The sequence below is a fragment of the Lynx rufus genome, unplaced genomic scaffold (assembly GCF_022079265.1).
Source record: "Lynx rufus isolate CCGP_SWC_20201006 ecotype Redwood Valley unplaced genomic scaffold, mLynRuf1.p SCAF_6, whole genome shotgun sequence".
NCBI classification, from domain to species: Eukaryota; Metazoa; Chordata; class Mammalia; order Carnivora; family Felidae; genus Lynx; species Lynx rufus.
In genome coordinates this window covers 8,960,274-8,980,332 of record NW_025814878.1, presented here as the reverse complement: position 1 = coordinate 8,980,332, position 20,059 = coordinate 8,960,274, and the positions used below count along the sequence as shown (strand labels likewise).

Below are 20,059 nucleotides of genomic sequence, written 5' to 3'. Positions count from 1 at the left end.
ATAATTTTCTCAGCTTTCGGGAGGCACCGTGTCACTGACTTTTAGCTTCCAGCATTGTTTTGAAGGATCAGATTTTTTCATCTTGGAAACCATAAAGATCTTCCCTTTGTCGGCCATGTTCTGAAATTTTATAATGGTTTTGCTTTGTTTTTAATTTTCCTGGGCATTTGTAAGTTTATGCTCTAGAAGTGCAGCTGATTCTTGAACAAAGCGGAGCTTGATGGCACCAACTCCCCACCAGCTGAAAATCTGTGTATAACATTTGACTCCCCCCAAACTTGACTACTACTAGCCAACTGTTGACTAGAAGCCTTACCAAAAACACAGTCAAATAACAAATATTTTGCATTTTATATGTATTATATGCTGTATTCTTACAATAAAGCAAGCTAGAAAAAAGAAAATCGTAAGGAAGGGAAAATACATCTGTAGTACTACATATTTTATTGCATAAAAAATCCACATATAAGTGGAGCCATGTAGGTCAAACCGTTGCTGTTCAAGGGTCCACTCTATAAGCTTTTCAGTTTGGGAAACTTTTTTACATTACTAATTTGATAATTTCTTCCTTTTTAACTTTTTGTGGGGGACTATTATGGAATAACTAAATTGGATTTTAAAATTCTTTCATTAATCCTGGCTGTGATATAAACCTGGCTAGTAACATGGTGGGAGCTGGGGCAGTGGGAGTCATATCGTCAGGTACAGAGTATTTCATTTAATCTATTTTTCATATAGTGGCTCCAGCCTCAATGGTGCCCCGTAGCCCCAAACCCAAAGTCCCTCTGGGCTGCCCTCTCCAAGGGAGATCCTTGGGCTTTCTATTGGAGTCAACAGACAGGAGTTGCCTAGGATTAGGGGGATCTGCCAGTCAAACCGCTCCTTATTCAAATTTTCAAGCAATTTTCCATTTTAAAGTCCTATAGACTTGCTGTCTGCACTTCATGAGTCTTCTTGCATTTCTTTTTTTTGTTGTTGTTTTTAATTTTTTTTAATGTTTATTTATTTTTGACAGAGAGGGAGACACAGCACGAGTGGGGGAGGGGCAGAGAGAGAGGGAGACACAGAATGTGAAGCAGGCTCCAGGCTCTGAGCCATCAGCACAGAGCCCGACGCGGGGCTCGAACTCACAGACCGTGAGATCATGACCTGAGTCAAAGTCAGACGCTGAACCGACTGAGCCACCCAGGCCACCCAGTCTTCTTGTATTTCCATGGCATGAATCAGCTTTCTCCATCCTCCATCCTGCTGATAGCAGTAACTATTCATCTATCCACTCTGGTCTTCCAAAATTCTAATGGGTGTCTGTCATCTTTCTCATCTTCTTTCCTCGTCTCTTTGCCATTGTGGGTTTTGACCTTCTTTTCCCTTTACGTTCATTTTACTGGGGCTTAGAAGTGGGTAAGGCTATAAATGTATATGATCAATTTGCCATATTTACTTAGATACAGTTTAGATTTTTTTACGTTTGCTAAATTACAATACTGGCTATTAGAATTGTCACTGTTTTTAACCAGTTCTCACTTGTGGAGATCATTACCATGTTCTCCAGGAGTATTCAGGGAGCTGGAGGCCAACCCAAACCGCTATCAGCTCAATTATCAGAATTTCAAACACAAGAGAATCCATCAAGGGCTTTAATCTTACAAAAGTGGGAAAGTGTCCTGCTAACATTTTTTTAAAAAATAAATGTTGATTTAAATATTAAACTATTCCCACTATCTAAAACCTATGTTTTAATATCTAGTTGTACTGCTTTAAATAGTTCATGAAATGAAGTAAGCACATAGACTATTTTGTAAGATTTGATAAATGGGTCTGTTTATATTTTGTAGTATTTTTAAATTAAGCAACTTGGCTATAATGGCCTAAATGTAATGGAAGTAACCAGAACGTGGACAGAATTTTCGAGGACAATCTAAAGGCATGGAGTAGCAATATTTCTTATGGGGGATTTTTGGTCTTTTCTACTAACAACTGGAGTCTGCTATGCTTATTAAGAACAACGAAGGAGAGTAGGAGGGAAAATTCCTTTATGCGGGCATTTTTCACTTTTCATGGTCACTCTTTTTTGCTCTGGCGGGTGGTGTACTGTAGGCCAGTGTGATGTGCCGCCTTTGGTGCACACATTACGGTAAAATTACAGCGTGTGTTCTGTAGGCCATGGAACACTCCTTGCAAAACCATTGTTTTAGACTCTAAAAACTCTAAGAATGCACTGTAATCTGTATTCAAACACCAAATGCAGAAAAAAAAAAAAGCTCCTTTCTATGCATGTAGTGGTGGGCTAGTGACCTACACAGAAATAAACAAAACTGCCTGCTCTGTTATGGAGACATCACTGCAACCCAAGCAGTTTAGGATGTCTTCTTCGTGGACCAATGACATTAACCCCTAAGATAGCATAGCTTCTTAAGACTTAACTCCTTGGTGACGTGGGACCTATTGGCCCCAAACACCTGCCATGCCCAAGCCTCCCTCCCCTTTCTCGGCAATCTTGTCTAGCTCCCTCCTGATTTTCCTTCTCGATTCATTCACCGTCTCACATCCACCTCTGTATCCTGGCCAGGAGCACAGATGTTCAAGAGCCTACTTACTTCCTTTAGTTGATTTAAGTTTTACCTGCTGCTCAGTAAGCTTTTTCTGTATTTCATCCGAGTCACAGGAATCGTAGACTATGGGCTTGGCCAGCTCTGACTCGATGTGAGCCAGCCACGTCCTCAGGCTGCTCATGTTCTTATCCAGCTGCTGTACGGCCACCAGGGTCTCCTTCAGCTTCTTTACCCTGTGGGCAGAGGAGAGACTTCACCTTCAGTGAGAGGCCCCACTCAAGTTTCCCTTGTGAGCAAAAGTGAGCACTCAGTCTAAAGCCAAGTTGCCTAAAGTCAAAGTCCAGCTCAGCTCAGCCACTTACTGGCTGTGACTTTGGGCAGTTGTACACCCTCCCTGGGTCTCCATTTCCTCATCTCTATAAAATGAAGGTAAAGGAAGAGTATGTGTGAGATCTGAATGAGTTGAATGATGCAGGGTATATGGGAAACATTCAATAAATGTCAGCTATGATGATGTTCGACATAGCTATAGTAACAGGTTACTATGGTGGTCACCAAAATTGCTATTTCCACAAATTATGTAATTTATACTAATCTGAAGAATACCTGGGAGCAAAAAATGAACATTTCCAATTGGTCGGCACCAAAACAGATAACACACTCATGGTTCTGACTACTCCGGCCCTGGTGGGATTTATTTCAGCACCCTTGTGGCAAACTCAGCTAAAAGAAGAAAGCACACTTAAGACGAATGATCAGTGAGCGATCACATGCACTTAATGCCAGATCTCGTTACAGGTAACCGAGGACCCTTTGGGCTACAAGCAGCAGAGGGCAGATCCAGGGCCGACCACCATCTAGTCTTCGCCTGCAAAGCCTAGTTCAATGCAGTATTTTCTACACAGTATGTTTTTAAAAAATGTTTTCCCATTCTTTCCAGGAAGAAGTAAAAACCAGTTTGCTTAAGATTGCCACTTATCTAACAATCCTGTGTGGACATCCTATGTGTAAGATGCTGGGAAGACAAAATAAATAAGACTTGATTATTTTCCTATGAAATGCACGATCTGACTGGAAAGCTGGACATGTCAACAGTGAAACATAACACAGTGTGAGAAGAACTAAACTAATGAACCAAGTCCCTGGCTAATAAATAGGGAGGAATCAATTCTGTCTGGCCGTCTTCAGTAATCATTCATTCGCTTGTTCAGTCTCCATTGGTTCAGGTCTGTATTCTTTCTACAAACATCTATGATGCTAGGTAGCCATGGAGCTAGGCGACAGAAATACAGTGATGACTGAAGGTTCATCCCAGCCATTGAGGAGCTGAGACTTTGCTGAAGAAATAACATTTGAGCTGCATCTTGACAGGTGGATACTAGCCAAGCAGAAGATTTCTGGCCTAGGAAACACAGGAAAGAAAATCAGAGATATGGGAGGCAGAGTGCCATAATGATAGGGGGGTGGGGGCTGGGGGGTGGGGGTGGTGGGAAGAGAAGCCGAAGAGAGATGTAGTTGTGTTGAAGCAAGACAGACGGATAGGCTAAGATTATAAAAGGCCTGCTGTGACACCATACTGGCTTTGTGTGAACTTTAAAGATAAGTAGGAATGTGGCCAAGACGTATTAGCCCAGGAATGACAGGATCAGTTCTGATTTTGAGTATGTGAGTTTGAAGTGAGGCTCGTATGGAAGACCATTCTGGAAATAAACAGAATAACCCAAGCAGCTACATCAAAAGCCTGCACTTGGGGAGCCAGGGACAGGGGTGGGGCGGGGATTGCTAAATTCATGAACTGCCATGACGGGAGGCAGGAGGAGTTAAAAATGATGTGATTATATGGATGCTGCCGTCTCCGAGGGAATGGATGAGGAACAAGTTCATGGGGTCAATGGTGCAGGAAGTTTGCAGTATGATGAGTCTGCGGGTCGGGTAGACATGCATAGAAGTGTAGTGCACAGATGTCGAGGAGAGGTCAGGGTTTATGCCATTGCTTTAGGTATTATTGGCACAGAGCGAGGCCCAATGAAAGGATGTATTTCACCCTGAAAGGGAATGGATGAAGAGAATGAATTTTAAAAGGCTGACTCATGGAGGAAGAATCAGAGATATAAAAAAAGAAAAAAAATTCATAAAGGAAGAAGGTGACCGAGGAAAAGTGGGGCATGAAACCAAAGGCAGGAAAAACTGCAAGAAAGAGTAGTAGTGGTGGGGCAGGGGTAAGACTGATGTTGCTTGAGGGTGCAAACTTACAACAAGCAGTAAATGAGCTGTACAGATCTAATGCACAGTAAATGAGTAAAGACAACAATAATTGTGCAATAATTATGAATTGTGATAACTATCGCTACAGGGGCAACCACACTATCACAGATCAATGTATCAAAGTAACACATCGTACACCTTAAATTTACACAATGGTACATGTCACATATATTCAATAACAAAATTTTAAAAAGAAGTGTTGGTTAGTGATCTGAATGCCCCCTTGATTAGATTCACTTGGTTGGCCTCAGATAAATGGATAAATGCAGACTCCTGGCTAGATTCCAATCCACTTCTCCCGAATTAGAACCTCTGGGAGTGTGGCCGGGGAACTGGCACTTTTCACAAGCACTCCAGGGGAGTCTTAGATACACTAAAGTTCGGGGACCGATGGTATCCTCTGTCAAACGAACAGCAGGATAGTATAATGAGACCTAAAAATACCTAAACACAATGCATTTGGCTTAAGAAATACAGTTATGGTAAAGGAGTATTGGTAATTTTTTTTTTCAACCAGGCAGTAAAGGTGAGTAAATATGGTATGAAACCTGTAGAACGATCTGGCTACAAGGAAACATTGATTTGTTTGTTTTGTTTAATGCAGTTTAATATTTGGAATAACTCCGGAATGTTTTTAAGCAGAGAATAAGGAACTTGTGAGAAAGAAGCCAATGACCGAAGGAAAAAGGAGGAGAGAAATGACAGATGAAAGCAGTTGATGGCACAAGGATGCAGAGTAGGTGGTCAAGGACACAAGGGCAGGGGTACTTTTGAAGGTGTTTTCCTACTGAGTCAGGCTGTAAGCAGGAGTTTGGGAGGGCCACAGGCAATATTTCTCAGCTCTATTATTATCAAGTAATAGCTAGCAGCAAAAATCCATCAATGAGACCCTGGTGCGGGCCTGACACGGCTGAGTATCCAGATTGCTCTAAAGAAAAAGGTTGACGGGGGTGAAAAGCACACGGTCAGTGATTTCAGGTTCAGCCCATATTTGAAAGTCACTGCTGGGGCGCCTGCGTGACTCAGTCGGTCAAACATCCAACTCTTGAGTTCGGCTCAGGTCATGATCTCCCAGTTTGTGGGTGTGAGTCCTGCGTCGGGCTCTGCACCGACAGTGCGGAGTCTGCTTGGGATGTTCTCTCTCCCTCTCTCTCTGCCCCACCCCTCCAATAATTAAATAAATAAACATTAAAAAAAAATAAAATTCACTTCTGCTTTCAGGCCATGAGTGCTCCCCGAAGCTCAGGAAACAGGGTCACCTTATTGCCGCTGCTTATAACATAGACGAATGAAGATGAGCAAAATACATCAACTTCCGAGGTGCCAACTTGGCTCAACTGAAGAGGTATTGGCAATGGGACTTTGCAGAACTCCAGGGAGGTGACATATTCCAAGGCAGGAATCGATAAAGAATGTTCTCAGAGACGGAGGACTTGCACCCTGAGACATCAAGTATTTCTCAGCTCCGTTACTCTCAGACAGCAGAGAGGGGCTTCTCAAGCGAGGGGCTGTTCCAGGATCACTTAGGGGTGCTTTCAAAGCACAGACGCTACCGGCCAACTCTCTTCCCACCTCCTCCAAACTCCTCCTTGGAGGACTCTGAGAAGCTGCTCTGGTAAAGAGCCATGCTCTGAAGAAAATGTCTTATAACCAAAGACTTTGCAGCATTTTCCTTCTTTCCTTCCTTCCTTCCTCTTTAAATTTTTTTTTAATGTTTATTTATTTTTGAGAAATAGAGTGCGAGTGGGGGAGGAGCAGAGAGAGAGGGAGACACAGAATCTGAAGCGGGCTCCAGGCTCCGAGCTGTCAGCACAGAGCCTGATGCAGGGCTTGAACTCATGAACCACGAGATCATGACCTGAGCTGAAGTCAGATGGTCAACCGACTGAGCCACCCAGACGCCCCAGCATTTTCCTTTATTTTTAATTACTTAAAACTGATATCACCACTTCCATTATAAATAGAATGTTTACAAACCAATGTTTCTCTCTCAAATAAAAGTCTAGTCATGATGTAATCACTTTTCTCTTTGTCACACAAATGCTTTTAAAAGGATTTTCACTATGGCCAATTATTAATAATAATACCTATATTTCATTAATTATTACAATACCTATATTTGAAAAACATTTTCAGTTTGTAAAGGTACTCTTAGGTACATTACCTACATTGCATGGAAAAAATATGTATTTAAAAATTATGTTCATACTCCACAATATATTCTATTGATAGGAAACAGAAAACATGTGTTGCTCTCTGTTTATCATGACTCATAATTCTATTCAAGCTAACACTTCTCTAGTTATTTTTGTAAATACAAATTGTACCCTGTTCCCAGGGAAGTCCAAGGTATTGACCTTCAATAATAATTCCAAGAATGTTTACGTACAACCTACTCACATTTTCTCACATATAAGACAAAACTCACTTGACTGTCAGCCAGTGAATAACAGTTTTAGAATAGCTACTGGATACAAAGCTGTAGGTGCACGTTACCAATGGCCATGGCACGGGCTTGGAATTTAACACGGCCCTGGCCATCCTGCTTCCGTGGCCCAGGTTGAAAGGACTAGACTGTCCTTTAACAGTCAATAAACACAAGGAGACTGCACTGAGATGTCTGTCCCGGTTTTATCTCTGGAAGAAAGTCCTTTCGGGAACCTCTCCCATCTGACCAGCTTCCTGTCTTCAGATTTGGTAGCATCTGAATGCGGACCACGCTTTGGGACACATGCTTTATAGCAACCTCATAATATCATCAGGGTTTCGTGTGGAGCTGGAGACTGGAAGAACACCTCATTCAGTGCTTGCTTCCTTCTTTCCCTTATTTTAACTCCCTGGTATTATTTATACACAAGTTCCTCTCCCCATGTTAAGTTCCTTGGAAAGCTGGAACCGTGAATTTCTACTTTTGGTTTTCCCCTTCCCCTGCCGTATTAAACTCAGTGCTTGGCACAAAGTTGGGCACTACTTAAATGCCTGATAAGCGTTAATAATTAGTATTCTACCTAAGTAAAAGACTTTTATTGAGTTAGCACAGTTTATTTTTAATTTCATTGATATTAAACGCATACTTAAATCTTCCCTCTAAGTCCAACGTTTGCGAATGGTCTGTCAAGTACTAAAATTCATTCATCCCCTTGTTTCAAAATTCATTTACCAAAATTATCAAAAGATCTAAGGCACAAAAGAATGCGAGTAAATACTGTTCCCCCAGATATTGTCTACACTAGTGAAATAATTTACAAGATTAGTAATCTTGTATAATATTGAATGAGTTCCCATAGAGCAGTTAGTGTGCAATATGTCAAGGGCATCGTGACATGGAAATGCTTGTTCATATAGTCCATTAGGGACAAGTTCCTCTTTCAAATGAATGTGTAAATCTTAGTGAAGTCAATGGGGGTGAGCATTTAAGTAGTTTTGCTTTCTCATTTTTTAAAACATGCATTTGACTACAAACAGCAAAATGCATTGTGTGTGTGTTGGGGGGAGCAGATGTGAGCTGAGAGGAAGTGGGTAGTAAAGCCCCCATACATCTTCCTTGACCTTACGAGACACGGTATTTGCAGGACATGAGTCATTCTTTGTTAAGAAATGTCCCATCTTTTTTCCATTATTTCTTTAAAGGAAATCCTTGGGTAAAGTGTCACAATATTTCTATTCATCTATCACTGTAAGAAGTTTGAGCAACATTCCTTTTGGTAGCATCCAGGATTATAATTCAAAATGGATGTTTGCCGATGTCACAAGTCTGGGTAAGTTGTTTAGCAAAAGTCTTGTAAATCTGTAAATCCCTGCAGCTGATGGGTCTCTTTGCACAGTCCAGTGTGCCTCACAGGACTTCACCCTTTTTGAGAAGGATTCTACTACTGAAACCAGTTGTCCAGCTTCTGAACACTGTTGCACGAATATCTATATACACATATACACGTTACATGTATATATTTATCACTATCTTCCTTCATACTAGTTTAGTAGACCCATCAACAAAAGCAAAAACAAAATTTCATATTCTAAATAGAATAGAACCAAAAGCACCATTAGTAAATCCTATTCGTTAATAGGAATTTATTTGGAGGATGTTATGGTACAAGAATAGTATTTTTTTTTAATGAAGCTAAAATTCCTGATATGACATTATTCTAACAGAAAAATATCATGAAATAAATATTTGCATAATACACAGAATTACTATTTTCGACATACATTTTTACATTTGGCGTATGTTTTAAAACCTTTATACTAGTCAGTGACCAAAACTTACTGGCAAGCCTATACAGAAATGGCTTTTCTCATACACAAAACCCTCTGGGCCCCTGCAATATGAGATCTTTATTTAATAAAGGGAAAGCTTTCAGCCACAAAGCCGGGAACTGGCTAAGACTGAATTTCAGTTTCATCAGGAGCCCATCCTTTAAATAGCAGATGATAGACCAACTGGATCATCTTACTGGGTCTCCTTCTGAATCTCTTTCCTGCGCCTCAGCCTCTCTGCCACGGCCATACCCCTCGTATGACGCATACGGTCCAGAGACAACTGGAATACCAAGCCATAACCAAGTTCATTAACCTTTCCCTCCGGCTCCACATGCCCAGTAGGGGGAACAAGAAAACAAACCGACAAATAACTCTTGGGAGTCCACGGCCAACGAGCTCCTAACACCAAATCATCTCCACTTAACACTGGCAAAAACAATTATGGATTAAAGATCCAGCATCTATCCTACGAACCCCACGTAACACGAAAGCTATGCACAATGGAAGAAACTCAAGGAGATGCCTGCCTTGTGACATCGCAGTTACATTCTGGGAGATCTGAGTCCACACAGCCGTCCTCTGCCATCCTCAGGGCACACAGATCTTCCGCCACCACCATGAAGCTTCCAACTTGCAAAAGTTAGGTCTGCAGAGCAAAAGGCTAAATCCTGCGTGGGGATGAAAGCTTCCCCTTGTCTGCGTATGGAAGTATGAAAATGCTCACTCTAAACAAATGTCGGTAGGTCTCTGCCTGATAATATGACACTGAGCAGTGACAAGTGGTCATGTTTCTAAATAAAACCTACATTCATTAACATGTGCCAGGCCTGATCTCCTGGAATGTAGGCCACGAGTGTAAGAAGGGGAAAAGGCTCAGTGTAATCTGCAAAGGAGGGGGAGGCTTTCTAAAGAAAGAAGGATATCAAAAATAAGGCTGGCCTGTAGACACTGCCATTCTGGAAGAACAGTCAACTCTTCCTGTGGGCTGTTTGCTAAGTTGGAAAGGATATTCGAAAAAGATAAATCGCCCAAATGCAAACAAACAAAACCTCCACAAGCGCGGCCCATTGTAGTAGCAAAAAAGAGCAACTTCTTTTTGTCTGCTGTTTGAAATGCGAGCTACATGGTGTAAGTAGGAGTTTTAGGGGTTGTTTGGGAAGGTGGGATGGAAAAGATACTCAGTAGAAAAGGAGTTGGTCTTCACTTTTGAATAGACTGTTTAAGCAAAAGAGTACCTGAAGAAATATTATTCCTCCCCTAATATTCAAAACCTTCGTCCTTTTAAAAATAATGATGTACAGCGACACAAATAACATTTTCATTTTAAGGTAATAAAAAGAAGCATCCGTTCATTGGCTTGGTGGGATTCAGATAAATTTATTTTGTGAATTTCAAGAGTTTCAAATTTTCTGCGCTGCATCTATAGTAATTTCATAATTTAAGCTTTTAAAGAAAATAGCCTCTCAAATTATTAATTACTGGTAATTTCAAAAAATGTGGTGAATGCTGGCTGCTTTAAAACCTTTTTGGATCAAGGTATATATACACACACATATAAATACAAAAATAATAATGAACATTTTCTAAGTTCTTTTTAAAAGGCCTATGTGATGAACTGCAAGATAAAAGAAAGCATTTGGTTCTGGTTATGTGAGATAATTGCTTTTAAAACAGAAACATTTTATTTTTAAAAGAAGCAAGCTTATATTTTACATAAGAAATACAGTCCAGAAAACTTAGTTTTAATAAAATTACTTTTCAAATCCTGCTATTTAAAGATAAAATGGGTGATGGTCATTGAGGAAGGCACTTGTTGGGATGAGCACTGGGTGTTGTATGTAAACCAATTTGACAATATATTATATTCATAAAAATTTTTAAAAAATAAAGATATCTTACTGTGAATTCTTTATAAAACAATCACTCCTATAATTTATTATTTTTAACAATCAGGAATATAAACATCTAAGCTTTGGTTAAAGAGATATGTAGGCCATGATTCCGTAACACTAGGGAAATTTATTTTTTCTTGATTATGACTAACATTCCTGAAAACTTGGGATCTTTGAAAACTTTTACTGCCATTATTTTCCTAGTTCAATTCCTTTTTACCTTATTTAGTTCTCCTCATGGGTTAAAATTTTTTCCCCATGCTCATTATCATTAGGACAATATATTTGTGCCAACAAATGAAATATAAAGCAAGGCTTTAAAGACACGATTACTGTCATAGCAAAAAATGATAACAATATCAATGCCCATCAGTGGGGAAAATATTGGATAAACCATAGTATATTACATATTATATATATTATTATATATATTATATATTATACACAGTATGTTATATTATGTTATATTATATTATATTATATTATATTATATTATATTATATTATGGAATACTCTGTAGCTATCTAAAAGAACGAGACTGGCATATGTGGCATTTTAGAGTATTCACGGTCCTTCTCCGGCATTGCCTCTTTGGAGCTATGGCAGTTATTCTTATGAACATTTTGAAGATGAGGAGTCTAGGGCTCAGAAAGCTTCTGCAGCGAGCCCTGGGTCACACAGGCAGAACGAGGCGGACTAGACTCGGGCCTCTTGATTAGTTCTGCATTGTATCCGTGCTTGCTGCCTCCATACATTCCTGATCCTGGCCAGAGTTTTCCAAATTGGCCACCTTGAGATAAAGCCAGCCATAGATTCCAAGAATCAAGTTTTCTTTTTCCTCGAGTGTGGGGGAACTCCAAATCCCTTCTGGGGGCAGCTGCTGCAACTTGACCAAGGCTTCCCTGCACTGCGTGTGCGCTTTACCTACACAGCCTCTAAACTCCCTCTGGGCTGAGAAAGCGTCGGTCCCTGAGCACTTGGCAGTGCTAAGGTACTGTCTCATGTAATGCTCCGAGTACATTTTTACACATGTGGTAACTGAGGTAGTCAGAAGATAAGTAACTTGCCTAACATTTCAGCGTAGCTGAAGCAGAAACATTTCAAGCAGTGGAGGCCTTAAGCCCATGCTCTGCTTTATTCCTATCTGCATGTATGGCACTTGCCATACTATGTCTTAGACTAGAGATACTGAACAATTACTGGAGTGACCATTATGTGCAAAGAACAATATTAAGTTCCGGCTTTGCTATGGACACACTTACACCTTAGGAGAGAAAAGGAATTGCAAACAACTGATCACACGAGATACTGATTATAGTAGAGGAAAATTCTGTTAAGCGCAGTACAGAAAGCGTGCTGATAGGGTAAGAAGAATCTCACCTAATCCAAAGAACAGGAAGAACATGAAGAACAATTAGGAGCGGCCACGCCAGATGGGGGTAAGAGAGCGGGCAGGAAGATGGAAGGAAGGCCTGTGGTGAGGAGTCATGTATACCTGCTTTCTACTCTTACTTGGGTAGACACCACGTTCTTCTCATTTTTACATCCCTAGAGCTGGTGTCGGCAAACTATGGCTAGGCTAGACACCTGTTTGGGTAATAAAATGTTATTGGAACCCAGCTCTATTTTTCAGTTTCCACACTGCGTAAGGCTGCTTTTATGATATGGCAGAGGGGTTTCGGCAGGGACCGTTTGGCCCTCAAAGCTAAAAATATTTACTAGATAGTCTTGTGCAGAAAGTTTGCCAAGCAAACTTAAAAGCAACCAATGACCAAGGACCACAGATTGCATGATTCCATGTATACGAACTGTCCAGAACAGGTAAACCTGTGGAGGCAGAAAGTGACTTAGTGGTTGCTGGGGCCACGGAAGGAGGGAGGGTAGAGAGGAAGAAGGTGATTAAGGCTTTTATTTGGGGGTGATGAAAATGTTTTAAAATTAACCGTGATGATGGATGCAGAGGTCTCTAAATGTGCTAAAAAAATCACTAAACTGTATACTTGTGATAGATGCGTTGTATGCTACATGAGTTAGAGCTCAATGAAGATGTTATTGAAAAGAATAAAAGCCAAATAACTAAAGTGTGCTTTGGTTTTGGTGATGGGGATTTAGGTTTGATAGAGGGAAGAGCAATATCCTTATATTAGAGAGTAGATTTAATGAAAAAAAAACAAAAAACAAACAACAAACATCATTACAACAGAGCACACAATTAAGTCTGAACTTCCTAGATACCAAAATGGGGAAAGTTCAATAATGCATTGTCTCTTATAAAAAGCACTGAACAACTAATGCTAAGAGACAGATTTCCTGTTAGTGCTGAACTCTAGAACAACTGCTATGTGGATTTTTTCGCAGTTCATTGACAAAATGAGAGCCAGATTCCCAGCAGACAGTTTTAAAGAAATTACATCAATGACTGTTTCTTGTGCTGACTCTTTTTTAAAGTTTATTTGCTTATTTTGAAAGAGCATGTGAGAGGGGGAGGGACAGAGAGAGAAGGAGAGAGAATCCCAAGGAGGCTCCACGCTGTCAGTACAGAGGGGCTTGATCCCACGAACCATGAGATCATGACATGAGCCAAAATCAACAGTCGGATGCTCAAGTGACTGAGCCACTCAGGTGCCCCTCTTATGTTGACTCTTAATGAAAGCCAAGGGCTCAGAAATGCTTTGGCCAATTGTCATGGCTGGTGTTGAGCAACTGAACTTTCTGGGATGAAGAAAATGTTCTGTATCTGCAGTTCCCAATAAGGTAGCCATTATCTTCATATGGCAAATGGGCCTTGGAAATATGACTAGCGCAACTGACTATAATTAAAATTAAACCATAGCTTGATTATATCCCATTTAAGTTAACTTAAAGACCCACGGGTCGCTAGTGTCTGCTACATTAAACTGAGCAGGTCTAGAAACTATGGTCAGGATACTAGAGCATTATCCCCTAAGACCTAAAAATAACTAAGCAAATTTTGTTGCCCTAAAAAGCTGACAACTCTTAGTGACAGTTTAAAAATTCAATGCAAAACACATTTATTTTGTGTTAGACAGAATGGTTTAAGCTAATCCACTAGTGATAGGAAGTTGACTCAAAGTTATACATTCTATTTGCATGCAACAGGTTTATTAGCAGTGCATCTTCTTTCTTTTCTTTTTCCTGTTTCTGTTAGCAGGAAAGCTATGCACCTGAAAATATAATCTTCAGAAATAACCTCTCCATTCCCACAAGAACACCAAAACAGCACAGAAATATCAAAAGGCTCAACTAAGTTGTGTTCTGCATTAATGAATCAGTGTGGAAGGAAAACAAAGTTGGAAGAGGGAAGAGTGGTGAATGAGACTGAACCATAGAAACTTGATATTTGAGCGGGTAGGTCATAGTTGAAGATGGGTGTGGGGAACGGTCAGCTGGTCTGTGTACTCCCGAGGCTCTGATAAACAAGGAAATGGAAAGTAAATGTGACGGCCAAGTGTCATTTAGGAGAGGCTTCAAGGAGACTATGAATCCAGTGTGGCACTAAACTCTAGAGCAAATGAATGGTGAGCACATCAGCTGGTACACGTCAGAAGAAGGCAAAAAGAAATGGACAGCGTATCGACAGAATCTCCTGTAGGAACTGCATCTGTGTGTGGTAAGACTCTACAACCGTAGAAACATATGAGTGTTTTAGTGACTGTAGTATAAAGCATGTATATTTTATAAATATTTGATTGATTCAAGTTTACTAGTGTATCTTTGGAAAAATAAATAACACCTAGAAAATCCTCACTTGAACAACAGAAAAGTTATACATAAACATGACTTTGAGGAGAAATCACCTACCTCATTTGATGTAATGTAAATTTAGTTCATATACTAAACTAGCTGCTTATGATTAACTTATATTAGATTCCATCTAAAACATCTTTAACATAGTATATCCCCCATATTCCATACCACTGAGCCACTAAAGATTAGAAAAGAACATTAACTAGTTTAACTGGATTACATGGCAATGTAAGCTAACCCATGAGTCATAATCTGACCAAAAAAATCCAGGGATGTTTACCAACTGGGCGGCTTCCCTAAGAAGGGTATTTATAGAATAAAGAGCTTCAGTTTGTCCTTCTGAAATAAGATTTGGTTATCACGGACTGAGAAGTGAGGCTAAACATAGCAGTGGGGTTCTAAAACCTACATACACTGGAATACTTGGAGTAGGTGAGCTGAACCGTACATTTCCATTTCTTTGTAGTACCTTTACCCGGGCATTTAGCTCATCACTTTACTTGATTTCTTTTTGCATGTCTCTCTGCCCACCATGAACTTCTCAAGGAAAGGAACCTCTGTCTTTGTAGCCTCAAAATGTCTCAGAGCTGATGTCAACACTTTACAAAGGATTGGGAAACTAGATTGTTGAAATAAATAACAGAATCTAATTTCCTTGTAATTGCATTCTTTAGAGCAGGGACAAGGAAGTCATAAGTTTGGCAGACAGCATAATATAGTCTCCAGAGCATGGGCTGTAGAATCAGAGAGTGCAGGCTAGGCCACTTAGCATGTGAGGGGCCATGGACAAGCCTGAGCCTCAGCCTCTGTATCAGGAAAATGGGTACAATAATAATGCCCAGCTCAAAGGGTGCAGTGAACAAAACATGAGAAGACATGTATGAAGCCTATAGCATGGTCGCTGGCACAAATTAAGGGTTCAATAAATGTTAGCCATCACAGTGCTGTTGTTAAACATTTTGAAAACTGATAAACATTGATTCCATTTTTGTTTCATTATTGCTAGCATAAATTATAATCTCATCTTTGTATATTAGCTTCTCTTGGATAACTCCCTCTGTGGAAAAAAATATGCTAGTTATTTCCACAATCAACATATGGAATTGCCATGACCATATGCAATTTTTGTGGGCACACAGTATTCAAAAGGCACTATTTCAGGTCTAAATTCATGCAGCATGACTAAGGAAAAGAACCCAGATTTTAAAAAGTGTATTGTTGGTTATATCCAAAATGGCTGTGAATCAGAAGCATTTGTAATATTCTAAATCTCCTAACTGCCATAAAAAATAATACCCATTCGGGGCGCCTGGGTGGTGTAGTCGGTTAAGCGTCCGACTTCAGCCAGGTCACGATCTCGCGGTCCGTGAGTTCGAGCCCCGCGTCAGGCTCTGGGCTGATGGCTCGGAGCCTGGAGCCTGTTTCCGATTCTGTGTCTCCCTCTCTCTCTGCCCCTCCCCCGTTCATGCTCTGTCTCTCTCTGTCCCAAAAATAAATAAACGTTGAAAAAAAAATTAAAAAAAAAAATAATACCCATTCAAATATTCAAGTACTTGTTCATTCAAATATTTATTGAGCCCAAATTGAGGCACTGTTCTTGGTCATGACATACAGTGGATAGAATGGTCAGAGATGCCTGCCCTCATGGAACCTACATCCAACATGAAGCCAAGTTCACCTCAAATAAAGCATTTACTTTAGTCATTCCCTTTGTAACAAATAGCCCAGTGCCTCATTAATTATATCAGACTTTTATGTTATTAATAAAGGCCCTTATATATTTTAATTTCTTTACTTTTATCTCTTTTCTTCACCCTGCCCTTCTCCAGCAGCAACTGAATATTCCTCCCAGATACAAGGCAGACACTTACAGTTATTAAACCTAACACAATATTATAATAATGCAGCAGATTATTTCTACAGCTAAGCAGAGTGGCAATAATTAGCTTTATTCCCACATTTTGCTAATTGGAAATATAGTAGGAATGTGTGTGTATATAAGCATATATAAGTACATATATATAAGCATATATAAGCATATATATGTATATATATAGGTATATATACATGTATATAAGTATATATACATATATATGTATATATGTACATATACAAATATATAATTTATATAAATATAAATTTATACAAATATAAATATGTACACACATATGTACATATATAAATATATACACTTTTATATATATATATATATATATATATATATATATATATATATATATATAAAACTTTTTTTCCTATTGCAGACAAAAATACCCTCCATGGATACTAGCCAGCCATTCTACTTCCTTCCTCATAGAAGGTTAAATACCCATGAAGCTCTGAAACACAGAATTTTCCTTTTGAGAATGGGTTTTGTTTTGATATGACTTTAAGCTAAGTGGCAACACCACTGAATTTATTACATACGAAGGAGAATTTCAAAGTTCATGAAAGTGACATTTATGAGAAAAGCCTAAAATCAGTGGGGAGAAAGAACACAGAGGAAGATTCACTGTAATGAAAGGTGGACCAAATGCTTTAAAATTCTGCCTACATGTGTCCTATTGACCAGAATCCTTTGTTTTTTATTTATTTATTTATTTTTTTTAATTTTTTTTTTTCAACGTTTATTTATTTTTGGGACAGAGAGAGACAGAGCATGAACGGGGGAGGAGCAGAGAGAGAGGGAGACACAGAATCGGAAACAGACTCCAGGCTCTGAGCCATCAGCCCAGAGCCTGACGCGGGGCTCGAACTCCCAGACCACGAGATCGTGACCTGGCTGAAGTCGGACGCTTAACCGACTGCGCCACCCAGGCGCCCCTTGACCAGAATCCTTTGTACCTGGCTGCCATGAGATCCAGGAGATGCTGCCACCGGTCATTGACCTTTCCAAGCTTGTATTCAATCTCAGAGGCTTTGCTTTCATGGCTGGCTCGAGCAAGTCGTTCTCCCATTTGCTGGAGCTGTATTTTGTTCTCTTGGGCAACAGCAATTTCCTCTTGATAATCCTGCATAATAAATAGCAATCACAGAGGTCAGAAATCATTGTCTTAATGCATTCAGCCTGGCTCTACTAGAAACATGATAATTACAGTTTTCCACTGCTTGGAAATAGTTTGGGCAGGAAGAATACTGTGTGATTACCAGTCCATGTACACAAGAATTAATGGTACCTATTATTTTCAGTATGTACATAGACTCTCGATTGAAGTTTCATAGAGATGGTCTTAAAGAGGATGGAGATGCTTTTTTTTTTTTTTTTTTTTTCAACGTTTATTTATTTTTGGGACAGAGAGAGACAGAGCATGAACGGGGGAGGGGCAGAGAAAGAGGGAGACACAGAATCGGAAACAGGCTCCAGGCTCCGAGCCATCAGCCCAGAGCCCGACGCGGGGCTCGAACTCACGGACCGCGAGATCGTGACCTGGCTGAAGTCGGACGCTTAACCGACTGCGCCACCCAGGCGCCCCTTTTTTTTTTTTTTTTTTTACATAAAATGGGCATTTAAAAAGCAGTTAACAGTATATACATAGATATAAAAGACAAAACTTGAAACATTTTAATGCTGGGAAATTGTATCTTATTGTTGTAATCACCAACCTGGTGTTATATTTAGAATCAATCCTCATACAAATAGTTGCTAAGAGGCTTAGAAGATGTGTGTGTGTGTGTGTGTGTGTGTGTGTGTGTGTGTGTCTGCGCAATTATATATGTACAACTGACATATATGTATATATATGTAAAAGCATATATGTGTTTCTGGCAATTATTTGTGCAGATTATTTTAAGAATTAATACCTTCATTTAATAGAGCTATCCTCTATATCATGTCAATACTTTACAACACATAAATCATGGCAAATTAACTCACAAGAATGATAACCATTAGTCTTAGAGGATCAGTGGGTCTCCAATCTTCTTCATTCACCCAGTTTCTGCACTCACTCCTCTTAAAAATTGTTTTGGATAAGGAAACACTGGCTCCATATGCAAGAGAAAGTCCACTGAATGGTATGGTTAAAGTGATGATGAATGGACATCTCCTGTCCTCTCCAACTCTCACTGCCTGACCAATGATCCTCTTACTCCTGCCACAGTGACATGAGCCAATCTTTAGAATCACCGTTTTCAATTTTGGGCTAAACTCCTGTCGTGCAGCAAATATTATCTCAGCAAAATAATACACAAAGATAGGTATTATAGGGCCACGGATATTTTAACTTTCTCTTGATCTAAAGTTAGTGTGGCAATAAGGTTATCCCCTCAAGTCAGTTACTGAAGCAAGAAGACTCCAAAGAAATGGGAGAAGCCAGTGCAATTTTATTCTATCTCAGTGTTGAGTGCTCTCTTTAGGCCCAGCAACCCCAACGCACCTGTCCTCCATTTTATGTTACTTCAATACAGTGGGATTCTATGACCAAAACACTAGATGCACTGACACCACAAGAAGAAAGCTCATAAAGACTTCTTTTTATATCCCTTAACTCATTTTATATAAGAATAGTATAGTTAATATTTTAAAGATTATTTCTGACATTGTGCCAGATAGTATAACAAAATTATGTGAAAAACTAACGTTTTTCTAAATTTTAAATTGTGGTTGTATTTTGTTCAAGAGATAGTTTTTTTCCACACCCCCAAAATACGCCACCTTAAATTTCATGAAGAAAATCAATGAGAGTATAGATACACACTTAACCAAAATTTCTTCTATAGCAAACTTCACCATAATACCTATAGGACATTAATCATGTCTAGAAGAGCATTGTCTGGTATCCAGAAACTATCAAAGGGCAAAGGTATGGGCAGATAGTAAAATGAAATCTGTGTTAGCTTAGTCCACATTTTAAAGGTTTACAATATCAAATATACAAATGTTTATTGCTAGAATTATATATATATATATATATTTATTTATTTTTAATGTTTATTTTTGAGAGAGAGAGAGAGAAAGAGAGAAACAGAGAGAGCAAGGGAGGGGCAGAGAGGGAGACACAGAATCTGAAGCAGGCTCTAGTCTCTGAGCTGTCAGCACAGAGCCTGACACGAGGCTCGGACCCACAAACCGTGAGATCATGACCTGAGCTGAAGTCGGACACTTGACCGACTGAGCCACCCAGGAGCCCCCAGAATTTTATATCTTAAGTGGAGGCCTATAAGGTTATTAATATCGCATGCTGACACATTAGAGTTTTTTTTTTCTCTTTATGTGTATGCATGCATAAAGATATCTTTTCCTACTATTTACATTTATTTTAGGACAAACGAGGCTATAATTCACTTATTCAATAGTGACTGAGGACTTATGAGAAGGCAGGC

At 39.6% G+C, this 20,059-nt stretch overlaps 1 protein-coding gene across 5 annotated transcripts in view; it reads right to left on the bottom strand.

Moving 5' to 3' along the window:
• Positions 1-20,059, bottom strand: part of SYNE1 (spectrin repeat containing nuclear envelope protein 1) — a 473,246-nt gene that overhangs the window by 42,335 nt on the left and 410,852 nt on the right. For all 5 annotated transcript variants that reach the window (XM_047102923.1, XM_047102922.1, XM_047102925.1 and 2 more), the window contains 2 exons: positions 17,582-17,748; positions 2,623-2,785 (listed from right to left, as the gene is read on the bottom strand). In XM_047102923.1, coding sequence (XP_046958879.1) covers positions 2,623-2,785; positions 17,582-17,748 — 330 coding nt within the window. The remainder of the gene's footprint in view (positions 1-2,622; positions 2,786-17,581; positions 17,749-20,059) is intronic.